The sequence below is a fragment of the Homarus americanus genome, unplaced genomic scaffold (assembly GCF_018991925.1).
Source record: "Homarus americanus isolate GMGI-L3 unplaced genomic scaffold, GMGI_Hamer_2.0 scaffold40248, whole genome shotgun sequence".
Lineage (NCBI taxonomy): Eukaryota > Metazoa > Arthropoda > Malacostraca > Decapoda > Nephropidae > Homarus > Homarus americanus.
In genome coordinates this window covers 1,779,024-1,800,166 of record NW_024712526.1, presented here as the reverse complement: position 1 = coordinate 1,800,166, position 21,143 = coordinate 1,779,024, and the positions used below count along the sequence as shown (strand labels likewise).

Here is a 21,143-nt window from a genome sequence, read left to right as displayed (position 1 = left end):
GGTACAACTGTACAGTGCTAACTCCTCACTTTACGCCGTCCCACATTCGCTAAGCTTCACGCTTACGTGCCCTTGCCGAACCCAGGATGCTCTGCTATTCCACGTGCGTACCCCTTTACGCTGAGAGCTGCCATGAAGCCGCCGCCATTTTGGATTCAAACCTCCTCACACCGCCATGTTGTGGTGCCGCGCTTAACATACCAGTCATCATCAAAACATTACTAGTTTTCCTTCACTCAGCCACCCACCACAGCCAGCCCAAGTCAGTGATAGTAGAATATGGTGAGGATATGGACTTATATGGACTTTTGGGAGTTTACGGTGCAGAGGCCCCTGCAAGCCTCGTGGTGGATAGTGATACAATTCGATGAAGTGACACAGGTGAGGGCCAATAATCTGCCCTCTGCCCGGAACCAACCGCCCATCCCGCGGTGCCCAGCCATTTTTTCTACCAATGTAAGTGTTAAAAACCTTAATATATTAGTTGGATATTTTAATTAGTTAATTGTAGTATTACCATCATAAGTTAAGATAATATTTTACTGGACAACATAGTTGTGTGTCGTCAAAATGCGGGAGTTTGGGGATTGGCCCGACTCATTTTCACTAACTTATATGCTATGTTATCACTTTACAAGCTTGATTTTATTGACCTTCCCGTTACATTAACCGGGCCAAGAAAAGTGAGGTTAACTGTATATATATATATATATATATATATATATATATATATATATATATATATACATATATATATATATATATATATATATATATATATATATATATATATATATACAGTTGTACCCCACTTAACGCGGTCAATTGAACCCAGAGGGTCCCGCGTTAAGTGAAAACCGTGTTAAGTGAATAACAGAACATATGGGATTAATTCCAATAGAACCCAGCCCGACCCCCAAACTCCACTTTTTGACGACAAATAACTATGTTGTAGTAAAAATAACATCTTAATTTTATGATGGTACATGCACACAATTAATACTTAAGAGAAATACAGTCGCCAAGTTAATGTCCATTCAAATAATGGACTCAACTCCCTCCCCCTCTCACACTACAGTACACAGCCAGCTAACAGATGGTCAGTCAGTCCCTCCCTCCCCCCCTCCACACCCACCAACCGTCCCAAGGAGATGTGTGGGATAACCTCAAACTAAAGTTAGGAAAATATAATTGACATTGCTGGATTCCTTGTAAGACCAGGAATATTTTGAATATAAATGTCATATATTTTTCACAAAAGATAACATACTTACTCAGATTAAACATTTTATCTAAAAATTGTATGTTTAATGCAAAAAATATGTTGTTTATATTCAAAATGATCACCAAATTATAAGAATTCCAGCAATGTAAATTATATTCTGGCTGGATAATTTGTATGAATTTTATGAGCTAAAACAAATATCTACAGTTAATAAAAAAAAAATATATTCTTCAACACTATCTGTCAATCAAAGTACCCCACCTTGCCTCCCCCCCTCTTCCAACCGCGCGGTCAGTCCCAACCCTCCCCCCACCCCCCACCAATCCTCCATTCAAGAGTTTTTAACATTTAGTAATAAATAATACCTCAGATTAAAGTTAGGATAATATAATTGACATTGCTGGATTCCTTGTAAGACCAGGAATATTTTGAATATAAATGTCATATATTTTGGACAAAAGATAACATACTTACTCAGATTAAACATTTTATCTAAAAATTGTATGTTTAATGCAAAAAATATGTTGTTTATATTCAAAATGATCACCAAATTATAAGAATTCCAGCAATGTAAATTATATTCTGGCCGGATAATTTGTATGAATTTTATGAGCTAAAACAAATATCTACAGTTAATAAAAAAAAAAATATATTCTTCACCACTATCTGTCAATCAAAGTACCCCACCTTGCCTCCCCCCCTCTTCCAACCGCGCGGTCAGTCCCAACCCTCCCCCCACCCCCCACCAATCCTCCATTCAAGAGTTTTTAACATTTAGTAATAAATAATACCTCAGATTAAAGTTAGGATAATATAATTGACATTGCTGGATTCCTTGTAAGACCAGGAATATTTTGAATATAAATGTCATATATTTTGGACAAAAGATAACATACTTACTCAGATTAAACATTTTATCTAAAATTGTATGTTTAATGCAAAAAATATGTTGTTTATATTCAAAATGATCACCAAATTATAAGAATTCCAGCAATGTAAATTATATTCTGACCGGGTAATTTGTATGAATTTTATGAGCTAAAACAAATATCTTCAGTTAAAAAAAAATAATTCTTCACCGGGTAACAGATGGTCGGTCGGTTGGTCCCTCCCTCCCCCCCACCAACTGTCCCAAGGAGATGTGTGGGATAACCACTAAATTTTAATAAATAATACCTCAAACTGAAGTTAGGATAATATAATTGACATTGCTGGATTCCTTGTAAGACCAGGAATATTTTGAATATAAATGTCATATTTTTTGGACAAAAGATAACATACTTACTCAGATTAAACATTTTATCTAAAAATTGTATGTTTAATGCAAAAAATATGTTGTTTATATTCAAAATGATCACCAAATTATAAGAATTCCAGCAATGTAAATTATATTCTGGCTGGGTAATTTGTATGAATTTTATGAGCTAAAACAGGCAGTCAGGCAGGGTGGCGGGTGGTGCGAATCTAAAAATAGCTCTCGAGCCGGACACTCACCGCGTTGCTGTGGAAAAATCCGCGTTAAGTGAAAGTTCAGCTTTGGCAAGGCACCGCGTATATGCGAAAACGCGTTAAGTGAAAGCGCGTTAAGCGGGGTAATACTGTATATATATATATATATATATATATATATATATATATATATATATATATATATATATATATATATATATATATATATATATATATATATATATATATATATATATATATATATATATATATATATAGACAGTGGGGTATGCTATAACGAACGTAATTGGTTCCAGAACCTCGTTCGTTATAGCATTCGTTCGTTATAGGATTAATCCGTTCCAGGCCCCCCAAATACAACCACTTAACACTGAAAAAATTATGTGGAAAATGTAAAAAATACGGTACTTTATCTTACCTTAGTGTTGTTCAGCATGCAGGACAGGGGGCAGAGGAGGAGGGGGGAGGAGGGGGGGGAGGAGAGAATTATTGAGAAGAGGTGGAAGGAGAGGAGTCATCCTTCCTAGCCCTCTTTGGTGACTGTCTCACAGGCACTTTGTCTGTAGGTTCTTTTGTTACCTTTGTAAAGAAGGAATCCAGGGTTGGCTGCTTCAACCTTGATTTCTGGACCTTCCAAAAGTAGTTCATAACGTTGTCATTGAACACACTGATGGCCTTTTGCACAGAACCAACATCAGGATGATAATCCTCAGCAAGCTTGGGCAGTTTGCTCCAGCAAAAGAACGCATCCTTGAGATCTTTGGCTGGAATGATGCGGCTTTCCTCCTTGTCCTCCTCCTCCCCTGACTCCTCAGAAGTTAAGCTCCGCTTCAGTGTCTCGTTTTCCTCTTTGTGAAGCTCAAGCAGCTCCTCAGTGGACAGTTCCTTACTGTGCTCTTCCACCAACTCCTCAACATCATCATCATCCACTTCCAGGCCCATGGAATTGCCCAGAGCCACAATTTCATGAACAACAGCTTCTTCTTCTGACTCTTCGAAGCCTTCAAAGTCTCTTTGAAGGACACATTCAGGCCACAATGGCCTCCAAGCAGCACAAAGACACCTCACAGTAACCTCTTTCCAGGCTGAAGTAATTAAAAATACAGCATCTGCTATATTGAAGTGACTCTTCCAAAATTCCTTCAAGCTAACATCACTGGAAGAAGTGGACGCAAAACATTTTCTAAACAGTGCCTTTGTGTACAGCTTCTTAAAGTTAGAAATTACCTGTTGATCCATGGGCTGGATGAGAGGTGTTGTGTTGGGTGGCAAGAAGTGCACAGTGATGAAGTTGAACTCTTCTGGTAATTCAACCATCAAATTAGGAGGGTGGGCTGGTGCATTGTCCATCACCAACAAAGCTTTTAGTGGAAGATTATTCTCCCTGAGGTATTCCCGAACACTGGGTCCAAACACCTCAATCACCCACTCAGAGAATAAATTCCTGGTCACCCAAGCCTTTGGGTTTGACCGCCACATAACACCAAGGCGGGTCTTCCTAGTGTTTTTTAAAGCTCTGGGGTTTTCTGCATGGTACACAAGGAGTGGCTTTATTTTGCAGTCACCAGAAGCATTAGCACAAAGAAGGAGGGTAAGCCTGTCTTTCATTGGCTTATGGCCAGGGACAGAAGTTTCCTCCTTGGTAATGTATGTACGGCGAGGCATTTTTTTCCAAAATAGTCCAGTTTCATCACAGTTGAATACCTGCTGAGAAACAAAGCCTCCCTCTTCAATAATATTAAAAAAAATGTCATGGTGTTCCTTAGCTGCTTCCTTATCGGCACTAGCAGCATCACCATGTCTCACAACACTATGTATTTTATTTCTCCTTCTGAAACCAGTAAACCACCCCTTGGTACCCATAAACACTGGCACATCACTATCACTTCCACTGGGAGTCTTGGCTTTAAGGTCCTCAAACAATTGTCTGGCCTTCTCACAAATTATAGCTTCACTAATGCTATCACCTGCCATTTCTTTCTCCTTTATCCACACTAAGAGTAAATTTTCCATCTCCTCAATAACATTACACCTTGCTTTGCTAAGTCTAGAGATTCCCTTAGCCACTTGCACTGTTTTCAACTCCTCTTTATTCTTTAAAATTGTACATATAGTCGATTTAGCCATCCCATACTCTTCACTAAGTTTCGCAATGCTTGTTCCATCCTCACGTTTCTTTATGATTTCTTTCTTAGTTTCAAGAGTTATGAGCTTTCTCACTCGCTTTGAACGATTCATTGTCACAATTGTACACTTGTATAACAAAATATTTATACAAATAACTCTATTTCCACATCAAAAGACGAAATTTCAACAATAACAGTGGTGCACTGGCTACACAATGAGACAAAGATGGCGCCTGACGCTCTTGTTGTGGGTCGTGGTACAACAATATTCATGCGCCAGGCGAAATAGTCCGGTATTCATCCGCGTTCGTTGTAGGAGTTGCGTTCGTTATAGCATTCTCAATTTTATAGGTAAAACCGTTCGTTATAGGAATATTCGTAGTAGGATCCGTTCGTTATAGCATATCCCACTGTATATATATATATATATATATATATATATATATATATATATATATATATATATATATATATATATATATATATATATATATATATATATATATATATATATATATATGTATATATATAAGAGTATATATATATATATATATATATATATATATATATAGTATATAGTAGTATATATATATATATATATATATATATATATATATATATATATATATATATATATATATATATATATATATATATACAGTCAACCCTCACTTCTTACGGCGTCCCGCGATTCGGGCCAAGCCAATCGCTAATGCGCGTGCCTTGCCAGAACCTCAATGCGTTTCATTACGCCGTACGCGGAACCCCATTACTGGAGAGTGTCCGGGCGCCGACGCTATTTTTAGATTCGCCCACGCCACCACCACTGCCTGCCTGCCTCCTCCTCCTCCTGGGCAAGCCGGGCAAAAGGTTAAGAGTGTGTGTCTTTGTTGGCAAGTATCACTGACGCCATATGACTTATCAGACCTGTGATTGGCCATGCATCCCTACCCCTCTCGCGTTAGCTGTAAGTTCAGTTTAAAGTATTATGACGTGGTCCAACTGGAGTGGAGGGAGGGAGGAAAGACGACGCTGACCTTAGCCGCCGCAGTTTTATCCCTCCAGGCCACCTCGCGGTAAACGCCAAGCATCCACTCCAGAAATGGCTTCCCTACCGACCACCACCCCAAGAGAGAAACCTTTCCTTACCTGGACCCAGCGGCACTAAACCAAAGAAGACACGACGCTCCTGGCGCCACAGGTGAAGTATAGCATCATCCAAGAGCTGGAGAAAGGAACAAGGCAGGTTGATTTCATGCCACAGCATGTATGAACGACCCACGATCCGACTATAAAGAAGGATTCAGCCAAGATATAGGAGCACATGAAGATCACAAAGTTCACAGGTGCTTCTATGATCAAGTATTTTCACAAACTTAAAGTTTCTCAAGACAGAAAAATTACTTGTGAGGTAATTTGGTGCTGCCAGGGCTGACGAAATGAAAAGGTCGCATTAATGCTTCTGTTAAGGACTACGACGAACTGTACATGGCAGGTAACAAAGATGGAACTTCAGAGCCCAAAACCCTTGCCCAAGTGGTTACAGAGGGTTTAAGATCCGGGGAATCGCATCACCTTCAATATAAAACATTGGTGGTGAAGAAGCGAAAGTGCTGACGTGTTGCGGCTCGGGAATTTCCTCCGCTTACGCGAGATTATGAGTACATACAGGACGACCAGGTGTTTAACATGGACTAATCTGGTCTTTCTGGAAAAACTACCTTCCAAGTCCTTCGCTAGAAGAATGCCAGCAGGATTCGGGGCCGGAAAATGGCAGAAGGAACGATCACCGCCCTGTTTACCACCACCGCCCCCGGTACCTGTAAGCCTGCTATCGGTGATCCACACAGCCCTCCCCGCAGCCGACGCCTACAAGAGCATGGACAGGCGACTGGGGTTAAATGTCCACTGGCTGACAGCACGGAAGGCATGGATGTTTTCTACACCGTCTCCGGTTTGATGACTGTTTCGTTCCTCGGCGTAAAGAAATTTAAGCCGTACAGAATGTCCCATTTAATATTTTGTTGCTGCTGACAACGACCAGACACTACTCATTGTTAGATCGCCACCCCCAAATGAAAAGTGGTCTTCCTTTCCTCCCAACACTCACGCCATATTGCAACATGGACCAGGAGTTGATTTTGGTACGTGAAAAGCGCATTCTCAACAAAAAATTCCAGCTCCTGAACGACTACACCAAATACCAGGGAAGAGTTAAGTAAGAACTGAGTGACACCACCACCTATATATATGTTGTACATGAGGATCAACAGTTATAACAGCAAAAATACCTTCAAACAAATTCTGGAGAGTAGTTTAACATCAAGAAAGCTGTGGACTCTCTGCAGGAGTCATGGGATCAGCTGTCTATTGCCATGCAATCTGTCACAAGTATGGAGACATGTGTTGCATGGAATACCAGGTGAGAGGAGGAGACACCCTGTGACTGGTGAGGTTCACAGAATGTTGCAGTAGGCAGTGGACCTTTGCTGAGAAGCTATGAATGTTGCGAAGTTCCAGGCTTCTCCGGTAATACCAACCACTATTATCCTGGAGGTGACCAGCAGATCCTGTATGACTGCCGCACTTGTGATGTTGGAAGAAGAACACGCCAGTGAAGAGGAGAAAGAAGGTGCGCTGTCTCCTAAGAACAATTTAAGTCATAGTAGTGATATTAAGGGTTATGGAGTGTGTAGAGAAGATGGTGAAGTCCTTCCTTTCCCGCTACAATGACGAGGACCGCCATGAAGTTCTTCCATAAATCGCTGGTGCAGGCTATGGAGCCAGACATCAAGGTGTGTATCAATACAACATCAACGCCAGCCAGCCAAAGGCAAGGAAAGATAACAGATTTCTTCACCCGCTAAGAACCCACCACAGCCAGCCCAAGCCAGGATAGTGACAGTGAAGTTGACTTGAGGGATTTTGTCAGGGAAGCCCTGACAACTGTAAGTGACAGTAGTTGTTGATTTCACCAGTACGGTGACATCTCACCTGAGTGCCAGTAATCGCCCCTCTGCCTCGAACCAGCCTCCATCCTCAGATGCCGAATCCACCCTTTCTAATACTACCGGTGAAGTTACACCTAATTTTAGTTTTCTAACCTTACCTTATTTTTCCTATGTTAACCTTTATCTTTCCTAACTCAATCCCCTTCTATATTTCCTCTTGTTTTTTTCATACCATCATAAAGTTAAGATAAAATTTTTACTACAACATAGTTGTGTGTCACAAAAAGTGGAGTTTGGGGATCGCCCGACTCCATTTCAATTAATCCCAAATGTTATGTTATTCACTTAGGGCAGCCTTCACTTTCCAAGGGTATTCTCGGGTTACATTAACCGCCAGAAAGTGAGTGGTTAACTGTGTGTGTGTGTGTGTGTGTGTGTGTGTGTGTGTATATATATATATATATATATATATATATATATATATATATATATATATATATATATATATATATAAGCAGCAGCAGCAGGCATATATATATATATATAGGCAGGCATATATATAAGGCATACAGCAGCAGGCAGGCAGTAGCAGCAGTAGTATATATATATATATGTTGTTACATACAGCAGCATATGGCAGCATATATATGTTACATACAGCATATACAAGGCATATAGCAGCAGCAGCAAGTAGCAGCATGTTAGCGGTAAAAGTGAGTTTGGGGATCAGCCGGACTCCATTTCAATTAATCCCATATGTTATATGTTATTCACTTTACGTTCCTCACTTTCCAGTACCTCAAGTTTATTAAAATTAACATATATATATATATATATATATATATATATATATATATATATATATATATATATAACAAAAACACGCTGCCGGGCTTGTGAGTGGTGACGCCAGCATCACTAGTATAAACAGTCACAGCTGGCGAGCCTTTTGTTTTCACGCATCTGAACAGGAACAGGAGATAAACTTTCTCAGGTTTCTTACAGCATTTTTGCATCCCTATTCAACATGAGCAAGAGAGCAAGTGATGGTAGTGCTGGTTCAAAAGCTAAAAGAAAGTGTATAAGCTGAGCCGAGAAACTAGATGTGTTAAACCGATATGAAAAAGGTGAGAGGTCTGTGGATAATTGACGCGTTTTGGGGATGGCGGAACCAACGGGGAAAACTATCTGTAAGCATGAAGAAAAAATTTAAGAAAGTGTTCAGTTGGTGAAGAGAATGTTGAGTTATTAAACAGTGATGGAGAAGACCTAACAAATGAAGAAATAGTGCAAATTGAACAAGAACAGGAAAAGAACACACCAACAAATTCACGACAACATTGGCTGTCCTAAAGTGTTCGACTTTACCACTATTGGTGAGTAGATTTTTTGTTTTACATTCATAAGCATGAACAGTAATAAGTGTTGCTTCCATATTCCTTTGTATAGAAATGATGCTATGTTTTCATGTGTGCGTACATACATATGATGGCCTTACGCAATCCATCTCACTTTTTCTTTACCATCAGTGGTCACTTCTACTGTACATTAAATCATATTAATTAAAACATACATATTTGCTTCACATTAATTTTACTACAGTAACAACCAGGGTCTTATTTTTCTTGTTTCAGGTGGATAACTGACATTATGGGTGTAAACACTGACAACAACAATGGCGTCCCATCTCCTCTTGGGTGACATTGTTATTATTGATTTATATTGTATAAGGTGCATTCATAAACATTATTTAAAGAATATAGTTTAATTTTTCAATAGCTCTAGTGTTATAGGGGAAAAGAGGGTAAAAAACCACACAAAAGATATGAAAAGGTCACACTTGGGGATGCATCTCATTATTATTGCTTTATTTTAATGGTAATTAATGATTCACGATATGATGATTCACCTTACACTGCAATATTAGAGGACACATTACCGTCATTATTTGAGGCTTTCCTGTATAAGAAATAAACTGTCAGAGCTAAAGATTTACAAGAATCCCAGCCCAGATATGGTACACCCCAACTTTGTAACAAGCTTGTGGAGCCCCTTAAGATCCTGACTGGAAGATGACTTATGTGAGTCCTATATTCAAGAAGGGTGATCGTCACTCCACGAAAAACTAAAGACCAGTGAGCCTGACCAGCATAGTATGTAAAGTAAGAGAGAGCATCATATGAGATGCCATGATGGAACATGTACTACAAAACAACCTTGTAAAGGAATGCCTACACGGTTTTACGTTTGGACCAGAATTATGGAACTAGGCGGAAATGTCAACAATATATACCTAGTTTGTGCCAAGGCTTTTGATAGCGTACCCCATGAATGGCTGAGAATTAAATTGGAAGTGTATGGGATTCGAGGAAATATCCTAGCATGGATCGGACACTTTCTGCATGACCCCAGAAGATACTTTTTCAGACATGTAGTCCCCCCGTTTAGTCCGGCTCTTCAAAGGTTCACTGTACTTAAAATACCATAAAAATGTATCCCCCCGGTAAGCAAATGACATTTTTGGATTTGGCAATTCGCCGCCATTTTGAGACCAAAACCCCTGCGAAGTTTAGGGCATGCTGTATATAAATTCCAAAATGTACAGCAATACCCCTTGAAAGCTCAGCACATCAGCTTACAACAGGGTCATTATAACATACTGTACCTCACCATTCTCATTTTAGCTTACTCAAACCCATGTAAATTATCCTCTTTAACTGTCCATGTTTCACTGCCATGCAACATCATATTTTTTACACCAATTGCATATAGAAGGTCCTCCAGCCATCAATAAATGAGGCAATTCCCTCAAATTCCTGCAACCACTTCTGACTTTTGCAAATGAGCTAAGTTCAGCACACCCTTCAGCAATGTTCATGTCACCAGGCAACATAACTCACTGATATCCTTAAGAATGAATTTGACTTGATCTAATTTCACTTAAAGCTGCCCAAGTAAAAAATTAGCACAGGTGCAAACACCAGAATGAAGATGTACAGTAAGCCCTATTCTTAAAATAGGTTAGGTTAGGTTAGGTTAGGTTAAGTTTAAATGTTTTGATCACTTTAGAAAGTTATACAGGGTCCCACTCAAGTTTCATTAAAATTTAATTCAAAACAAAAGACTTGTGCTTCTAACTTAATGTCTACACACAGACACACTCAAAGACAGACAGACATCAATGATAAGATACTAATCATATTATTTCACAATAATACCAATTAGTATACTGTTTTACACTGAGACATAAGTCAATAACATATAAGTTGTCAATAAAACAAACAGAAATGCATGACTTACATGGTGACTAAAGATGCAGCCTGAATACCCTCTGTGACTGGCTGTGTCCGCCCTGCTCCTGCTTCCACAGTTTGCACCATTACCTCTGTTATACCCTGAAAATATCCACTTTTGGTTAAGGAACATGGCAAATATGCTAAAGAAAAATGTGTAAGCCTAAGTCATTGTCGGACAATCAAAGATCTTGAAATATTTTTTGCTGCCCAACTTTGGGAATACTGTTCAGTCCAAAGTCAATTCTCTTATTTATCTAAACACTACGCCACTACAGTAGGGTCGGGATATATAGCGACTTTATATAAAAAAAATTTTATATCGCGGCTTCCAAAATTATCGACATTTTCCAATATACTGTATAGCAATAAATTTATTTCCAGTAGACTCACAACTTACATGGGGTTATGTTCCTAGGTCCTCACACAAAGCCAAAAACCGTATAAAGTCAGAAACACTCCTAAAAATCCCCTAAATCACACCAAAAATACGATTTAAATTTTTTTTTATCTCTTGTGCAAAATATATGACGTTTATATTAAAATTATTCGCTGTCTTACAAGGATTCCAGCAATGCAATTTATATTCTGCTAAATTAGTCTGTGACATTTTATAAGATCAAAACTTTAAACTAAAAACCACTTTCAATCTTGCCAGAACTGGAGTGGGAGGTGATGTATTATGACAGCTGGCGCCAGCCCCCGGCCAAGGTTACCAAGTGGTAATTATTTATGTCAAATAGGGGGAGTTTAGGTTTTTCTCTTATAAAATGTCAAAGAACTGACTTAAGAGAATATAATTAACATTGCTGGAATTCTTGTAAGATAGTGATTAATTTGAATATAAATATGTTATAGTTTGCAATAGACATAAAAAGTTTTAGTTATAATTAATACATTTTAATTTAAGGACTAAAAGTTTTATCTCTTGTGCAAAATATATGATGTATATATTCAAATTGTTCGCTGTCTTGTAAGGATTCCAGCAATGTAATTTATATGCTGCTAACTTTAGACTGTGTCATTTTATGCCAAGTTTAGTCACTTTTATTGGCCTCCAGAACCTAACCCTATCTTCCCCATTAATTACATGTAATTATATATCGCAATTTAGTATTTAGTGAACATCCTTGACCCTATCTCGTGATATATCCCGACCCTACTGTACCAATAATTATTCAGCTGTTCTCCATTAGGTGGCTCTTTTTACTGTACAGTACTACTATAATGGCCTTATTTGGGAGTGTAGTCCACCATGGTACATCTCCACAGTGGCCATCTTAATTTCAAGACCAAACCAACATTTTGCATTGGTTTCCAGCTGAATATTGATGAATCAAGTGAAGGAGGGAGGGATTTCAGGATCGATCTCCCAAATTTAGTTAAACATGCTCCACCAGTCAGTTCCTGTTACTGAGAGACTGGTAGAATGGCAGCAGGAGGAGGAGGTACTACAAATACTGTACTCCATTAACCCCTTCACTACATAGACACCTTTTCAGGGGCTATGGTTGAGTCAGGAGAGATACTACTTATTGTTTCCAATAACCCTGAAGTCAAACCCACAAATTTGTTGATGCAGAACCAAACTAAATGCATCTATTTAATCCTTAAGACCCCTTATACAACTGACTATATTCTGGGGGTGCACAAACCTAGCCTCTTCATCTAACCAGTTTCCACAGCATACAGAAGTTACCTTGACCCTTGCTATGACGGTGTTGAGCCGTGAAGTAACAACTGACAAGAGAGAGAGCCAAGCACTAATAGTCAGCACCCGAGCCTGATCTGCAACACTTGCTATCTCCTGGTCAATCTCAACCTTACTCACAGCCTCAACAACAGCCTGAAAAAAGGACATAAAATCCCATATAATACTCTGTATACATTAAACTAAAAGCTACTCAACTACCACATTTTATGATGAGAATAAATTTGTATACATTGAATCCAATACTGTAGTTTACTTAAAGTTTCTTTGCAGGAAAATTTGAAGCATTAATAGTAGGTGAAGCACTCCAGTATTTCACTGTACAACTGAGGCAAAACAAGAACTAAAATCAGGTAAACAAGGTGTATTCTAGTAGGCTACACTAATGGATGGACTTTAGTTCCTGGACCCCTTGTACTTATCTTCCCTTTAATAAATTAATTCATAATGATATGATTTTTACAATTACATTACCCATAAAAGTAAAGGTTTTCTATTTTACCATTTGTAGACCCATAAATTCTTTTGGTTGAGCACCTTCTTTAAGTTTCACAATAAATATGAGTTTTTCTGTTATTTCATGCCATATACTGCTTGGGCTTGAAACTTCTCAATCACAGTTTGTTTGAAAGTTTTACCACACTTCGTTGATGTATGTTCACCCATTATAGATATTTTACTAATATTATGAAGAATCTGAAAAATTTGACTCAACAGCTGGGAATATGTCAGTATGGTATTCTCAGCTACAGTATTGTTATTTCTAGAATTTACAGTAGATGTTGACTGATTAATTCATAAAGTACAATACAGTAAAGGGGAATACATTACTTACCTGTTTGACTGTAGCTTTTATTGCAGTATATATTTCCTCTCTCAAATTATCTAAGAAGTCAAATTTTTGTAACCAGAGTACTCCAAACACTACAGATATTAAGTGGTCCTGAAAAAAGGTACAAGAAAATAAACTTTAAATTTCTCTCTCTCTCTATCATTTTAAACTTCTTTACTATTTTTGTGTGGATTGCAGCAAGGCATACAGATAACTTGACCGCCTTTATTCTCAAACATATAATGTAAAATATATCTCAATAATTACACTCGCTTGGTAATTTCAATCCTGACTCTTACAACATTTAGTCTGTTTTTAAATTTGGCCACATTATTTTGCGGCCCGCTGATTTTTAGCATAAGGTTTTACTGTTAATGTTACTTAACATGATCTTCCTATTTCCCCATGGAAATAAATGTTCTAAACAAAGTCTACTTCCATGGATTCTAGACACTAGTTTTTTCCAAAAGTGATAGAAGCAAGTGTCCCTTCGTAAGACCTTAACAAGCCTTAAACCTTTCAGGTTTCATGTATTTCACAGACTTCAAATGAAGCTCCTAACTACTGTACCATGGTGCTCTATTAAGTCAAATCAGTTCTGATTTAAAAAACTAGACATCTCTTTTTAAACTTTATACAAAGTCATTCACTAAGCACAACTAATCACAATTGAAAAGTGTCTTTAGATTAGATTTTCTATTAAAAATTTCATAAATTATTTCATGTTCCTTCTCGCATATGTTAGCTGTGAAATATATTTACCTCTTCAAGTAATGGTTGTGTGTCTTCAAGGGGTCGATTGAGATCTTCAGTAATGTACTTTGTGAAATCAGCAGATACCATTTTGTCTATCAGTTTTTCATGCTCTGTGAGTTCTGAACTTAAATGTCTGCAAGTAAATATTTAAATTAGATTATGTGTTACAGCAAGACCATCTCCTACAGTATTTGTAAAATTTCTGAGTGTTGAAAAGTGACTCGCATCACCTATTTGAATGTTGGGTATTGCAAAGATGGTGTGACCTGTGCCAAAACTTATTTTAATAAACAAACCTGCCTACTGTTGCCCCTCGCTGATAGTTAGCACATCAGCTTTATCTTTACCAGTTAAGACAAGGTGAGCTAAATATACCAAGACCAGCCAGTCAAAAGAGCTATCAGATTAAAATTACTCCTCTTTCAAAAGAAGATCAAATTTTTCTGGGCCAAGGATGCATTCAAAGTTAATAGGTAAATATTAATAGGTTAAAACCTCACATATAGCAAATCTTTAAGGAGAGATATTGGCTCCCTGCACCATATTTTAATTTGCATTAAAATAGTGTGTACTATTCTAAACTCTTAATACCGAGTAATCAATATAATTTAACATACACTTTTTTCACAATGCTACTTGTCAATAATATTCTCCTTAATGAGATAAAAGTTGTTTATTTCATTATTATTGGCTGATACATAACAGAAATGACAGAAAAGTTAAGGACCAAGAGGCTTCTGTAGATGCAATAATTCCTTTTTTTTTTTTTTAAAGTCATTAGCCCACCTGGGCAAAGGCATTTTATAATGACCCACATCAAGGCCTGGGGGCCAAAAATATACTACTACTACTAGTGTACAGTGGTCCCTCGGTTAACGAGCACAATCCGTTCCAGCAGGTTGCTCGTTAACCGAAAAACTCATTAACCGAAACCATTGTTTCAATGGGTTTTTGGGTAATTGGTTCCAGCTCACCGAAAATTGCCTAAATTCAACAAAAAAGGTAGAAAAGTACACTTACTTTGAGGTGTGTATGTAGAAGGCTCTTGGATGATGATGATGGGAATTAGAATGGAGGTGGAGGAGAAGGGAGAAGAGAAGGCTTTGGGGTGGAAGAGAAGTCACCCCATGGCGCCATTTCACCCATAAAATTTTAGTTCTCTTGGTGTAATTCAAGATTATTTTCTTTAAATCAACACTGCACTGCATTATATATTGTCAATATGTAAAATAAATTTCAAAATGACCAATAATTTGCTTGGAAACACAGAAAAAAAGCATTTAGTTGAAGAGTCTCTCAAGCAAAATGTTACCTCCACTGAAAACAGAGAGAGACTAACGCCTGTCTGGTGTGTTAACAGGCTGGATGGCACGCCAGAAACTAGTTTCTTTACCTTCAATTATGTTCAATAATTGTTAAAATGACTAAAAAAGTTAATATTAAGCTTTTAAAATTATTGAATAGTATAAACTTCTTGATATTTACTAAAATAGTAAGGAATTTAAGCCCTAAAACCAATTACTGTATTGGCGGACTAATACTACAGCTGGTGGACCGCCAAATGCAAGCAAAAACATGTTGAAGTCGGCTCGTAAAAAACTCGTTAATCGAGGGATTGCTAGTTAACCGAAGTTAAGAATCTTATGGAAGGTAAATCGTTAACCGAAGTCTCGTTAACCGAGGGATCACTGTACTACAGGTCCACCACCGATTTTCTGGCACCCTTGGTTCCAAAGCCTTGCCAGATTATACATTTTGGCGCACCAACCGAGGTCAGGTAATAATAAATCAACAATACACCTCTGACCCACTAATTATACACCTCCTGTGTCTCTAAAGCACCATGGACTGCTAGAAACTTAAATTAAACAAATGTTAAATATAAATTAAATGTGAAAAAGCCAAAACTTTGACCAACTTTACTGTACACACTTTGTACTCAAATGTACTACCCTACACTAAAAATGTTATTTCTTGTGCAAACTATGTGAGCAATTATGTGTAAATGAGGCAGAAAGACAGATCAGTAACCTGGGACTTGGTCACAATTTTTGTAATGCCAAATGGCAACAGGGTCTACCATTAGACAACACATTATAATTCCAATATATTTCCAGGCAGTAGTACCTCCCTGTTTGGTAGCTACCTACTATATTGTGAACATGTGTAACAAACAATAGAACTTGTTTTAGTTTAGTCATATTAATTCTGAGTTTCACCCAAAACCTGCACATTAACTTACATCACTATTCTCGAACACTCTCATTTTAATGTTATCAAGTCTATAAATAAGCTTCCAGTGTGTCATCATTCTCCCACAATCAGTGCCTACTGTAATTTACTCCTCAAACTCAAGTAAATCTCGCACACCCACCCACCCGCCCCCCGCCCAACCCCCACTCGCCCACCCACACACACACCCACGGTCTATATAAATAGTGTGGTCCAGAGTTAAACATGTACTACCTGTACTGAGTAAAATGTTTGCCTAATTTGAACAAATTTCAAATGCTATTGATAAACAATAAAACTGATACAAAGCAAACAGGTATCATAAAATACAATAACACATTTTTTATGTTAAAAAAACTCCTTCCACACTCAAACCATCCTCTGGGTGATGTAACACAGTTCAGCCAGACAGTCTGGGATCCAGCTGACTCATGTTGTGCGGCTGCTGCCATGCTGTGCTGGCAATGCAGTTACAGCCCACTGCCTCCACAGATACATTCACTTCCCACACAAACACACCCATGATCTTCATTTTCTTATTTTATAGTTTTATATTACACTTTTTTTCTAAGGCACATTAGAGTACTGTAATGATTGTTCAATAATTTTTTTTAGTTTCATTACATGTAACAATGGCAACATGCATAGCCATCTCACAGGTCATCTCATTCCCAGTTTCCCCCCTTCCCAATCTGTCAAGCTATTTTGACCTTATATTAAGTGAGAAAGGTTTGTCAAAAATCAACAATCGAATTGATGGTAAATGAGGGATACCTGTACTAATATATCATTTGTTGTATGAAAAGGTCAGATGTATTTAAGTATGACCTTGGCAATGTTACCTTTAATAATGAAATGAAAGAGTGAACAAACTTACTTGAGACTTCTGATGGTACTGAGCTCTGTGTGGAGGAGATCCTGTGTAGTAGATATAAGGTCAAGTGCAGCGGTGAACTCCTGCCTAGCCAACATGACCTGGATTGTTGACTGAACCTCACGGACAGCACTCATCACTTCAAGCTGAAACAAATTGTGTGAAATGCATTGTACAATATATATAAAAGGTCAATAAAATATCTTTGACATAGCAAGTACAGAATTGTAATTATAAATCTAACCCCTTCACTATGGGATGCCACTTTTAATATTTTATTTGGTTAAAACCAGACAATTTTATTCAGCTCAGAGGTGACACAGTATGTACCAGAATTGCAAAGAAACAAAATAAATTTACTTGATTACAATACTCAAGTAACATTTTTGGGTATTTAATTTTTAAAAAGTAATAAACTTTTTTAGTGCTTATACTTTTACTTAAGTATGGTTTTCAAATACTTTTACTTCAATACAATTGAAAAACAAAAACAGTTACTCATTACATGCAAACTAAGAATACATTTTAAAAATAATTTCACAAATTAAATATTAACCACAGTATAAAAGTTGTGTGGGGGGTGAGAGGGTATGGTGTGGGTGTGGGGAGACACCACACGGTCACATACCTAGAGGTCCCGTGAGGTGAGGTGACATCAGGTCAGGTCAAGTGGCAGTGGCCATGACAGCAGACTTTCCCTTTGATCTTCTTGTGTCCATTAGCACCTTGACCATCCACCTCACCTAGCTTACCCTCTTATCCCCCCCCCATAATATCCCCTCTCTTCTCCCCACCTTTCCTTCAGCGGCTTGGTCTTCCTGGAAGAAGTCAGTTGCTCTTTGCATATACAGTACTTGTACCTAAAATTAATTTCAAAGAGGCTGTGATTCTAAAATGCTTTATGTAATTCCATCTTAGTTATAAAGACTGTATCTATACATGTGTGTGAGACTGAGTGTATTCAAAATTGTGCTTAAATAACTAAGTACCACTGCCCTCACCGCCAGCACCCGCCAGATATTATGTGGTGCAGAAATTCAGCCACTCATCAATTAGAATCGAAAAGTGACATCACCACAGCCACACCTCCATTAGAGGGACAGTTCACGGTGAGTCTTAGTCAGACTCAGTCACTATGGAGGCAGCAGTCATCCACAAACTCCTCAACTGAAGGAACTTGATAGCAACTTGGTATGCCCAGGGGATGGAATGGAGCTACTGAGGTCTTTCCCGATATTATTTGACTTGTCTCTCAAGCTTAACACCCCACTACCTGCAACTGCTGCTTGTGAGCATCTGACTAACAAGTTGGACATACCATTTATTTAATTAATTAATTTATTACCCTGCAGGGGGCGACAAGCCTAGTCACAAGACCATGCGGTCAGTCACTAATACATTGGTACTTGTGTCTCGCAGGACACACTATGACCTGTGATATGGAGTCAACATTGATATGATTCAAGGACAAAAGGAGTTAGCACCCACCAAAGCCAGGGTAGCATACAAGAATTATATCTAAATTATTATGAATAAGTAAGTGGTGACATATAGTGGTTAGTGATCCATCCTGTGGTAGGAGGTCACTGACAGTCAAGGCAATAGTGTTGAAGAGTGTTAGTGTTGGGAGAGTTACAGAGTTTACAGGAAGTGAAGTGTGGGTCATCTCCCCACCTCAGATACTTGCCAGGTAGATCTGTATCCTAACTTAATGCGAGCAGAGGCAGCATTACATCTGTGGACCTAGAGTCCATGTCGATGATACTTGTGTGGACAAGGAAGAAAGTGATCATTGTGTTGGATGGATATATTTTCAGCCCGTTCACTGTCCCTGCAATGGATTGTAGGGAGACGAGAGGGTGAACATATTCTATTTCAGTAGGTCATGCTGGGCTTATATTTAGGCCTAAAAGATCCTGATTGGACAGCCATAATTTCGAGAATCAGTTTCAGTAAAACGTTGATTTAAAGCGATTCAATTTAAGATTATTGATTTAAAGCGACACCCACAATTAAGGACAATGTTTTATTTTAAAGCGAATCTTTCCTATTTTGCGCGAGTCAACCTGGCGCATCATATTTTAAAATTCGCGCCTAATGTTTCTCTGGGCACGCTACACTGTCCTAAGGGTAAAGCTGTACTGTACATGTACTCAAAATAATGTACTAAATGATTACAGGTGCTCCTCTACTTAAAAACGTTCAACTTACAAACTTTCAGAGATACAAACATCATCACTGAGGGGGTTACCTGCCAGAACAGGTGTTTAATGTGGATGAGACTGGATTATTTTGAAGAAAATTCCAGATAGAACAAACATTACCTAAGAGGAGAAGAGTGAGCCAGGTTTTAAGGCTGTATTAAAGGGTATAGCTGAACTAAATATCCATATCTTTTAATTTTTTACAATATGTTTGGTATCTACAAGAGTAGAGTTGGACTTACAAACAAGCCCCAGGAACGTAACTCGTTCGTAAGTAGAGGAGCACCTGTATCAAAATTTTGTCGAGTACAAACTATAGTACAGTCTAATTCACGTCAATTCGACCCCTTTAATCCGGATTCGATAAACGGACAAAAATCGAACTAACTTTTTTTTTTTAAGATTTGTAGGAATATTACGAGACCTTAAGCTAAAATGCTGGTCCACCCACTGCTGAGGATAAAACACGCCTTTTTTGATCAAATGTAACATCTCCACCACTAGTGTGGGGGATGCAACTTTAGCTTCAGACATGAAAAATATTACCATTTACTGCCAGTAAACAATGGAAACGAAATTTGTACCAATTAGTAATGAAAAGTGTGCAGTTCCTTCACAAATGAAGCTCACCAACTTACAATAGGCTAAATTACCTTACAACGTGTTTTCAGTAGTCTATGTTGAAGTTCTTAGCACAGGCTAACTTATCATATCATATATGGTATCACAGTTCTCATTGATCTACAAAAATACTGGTAATAAAAACCTTTTGATATTTCACACTTAATATAATACTCGTAATCTACTTCAACCTCCTATTGTTTTAAAGACATTACGACTACCACCAGCTGTTGAGTATCAGCTAGACGGTACCATCGGTTTTTCAAATCGTTTTCAGTTAAAAAACTGTTACATCACACGATATTTTACCTTAACTGTGCCTGAATGAATATATTCGGAAATAAATAGTAGTTTTGTTGAAACGTGATGTATTTTAATGTAAAATAGGATAAATACATGACCGAAACAAAAGACTTTACATAACCTTCCGATGTTCTAGAGAAGTTACTGCTTTTTTAATAGTTTTCCTTAAAATACTGTTATATTACAATGGTATTCTACTCATACGCGCTGATATAATGCATTCACTGAAATGTAATATTTTTGCTGAAATGGCGAGGTATTAGTGGAAAGTGGGATAAAATTGTGACGAAAACAATGACTTTCGCTTTTCGTTCAAAAGATGTTACCGTAATTGCTTTTCATTGGTTTTCAGTTAAAAACTGTTGTATTACAATAATATTCTATCCTAATTGACTTGAATAAATACTACGATACCATATTTCTGAATATTTTCATTAAAATTCATCCAAATCAATTTCCTTGTCATCGTCTGCAGCACCAAACAGCTTCTCCCAGTCCTCTCCTTGAACAGGGCTAGAGGGTACGGTGAGTTCTGCTATAACGCG

The 21,143-nt window shown here is 37.9% G+C and overlaps 1 protein-coding gene across 1 annotated transcript in view; it reads right to left on the bottom strand.

Moving 5' to 3' along the window:
- LOC121860768 (vacuolar protein sorting-associated protein 54-like) overlaps positions 1 to 21,143 on the bottom strand; it is a 110,255-nt gene that overhangs the window by 53,902 nt on the left and 35,210 nt on the right. The window contains exons 8-12 of the mRNA XM_042358133.1: positions 17,474 to 17,616; positions 14,371 to 14,497; positions 13,612 to 13,719; positions 12,765 to 12,911; positions 11,073 to 11,167 (exon numbers count right to left, since the gene is read on the bottom strand). Of these exons, the coding sequence (XP_042214067.1) occupies positions 11,073 to 11,167; positions 12,765 to 12,911; positions 13,612 to 13,719; positions 14,371 to 14,497; positions 17,474 to 17,616 (620 nt within the window). The remainder of the gene's footprint in view (positions 1 to 11,072; positions 11,168 to 12,764; positions 12,912 to 13,611; positions 13,720 to 14,370; positions 14,498 to 17,473; positions 17,617 to 21,143) is intronic.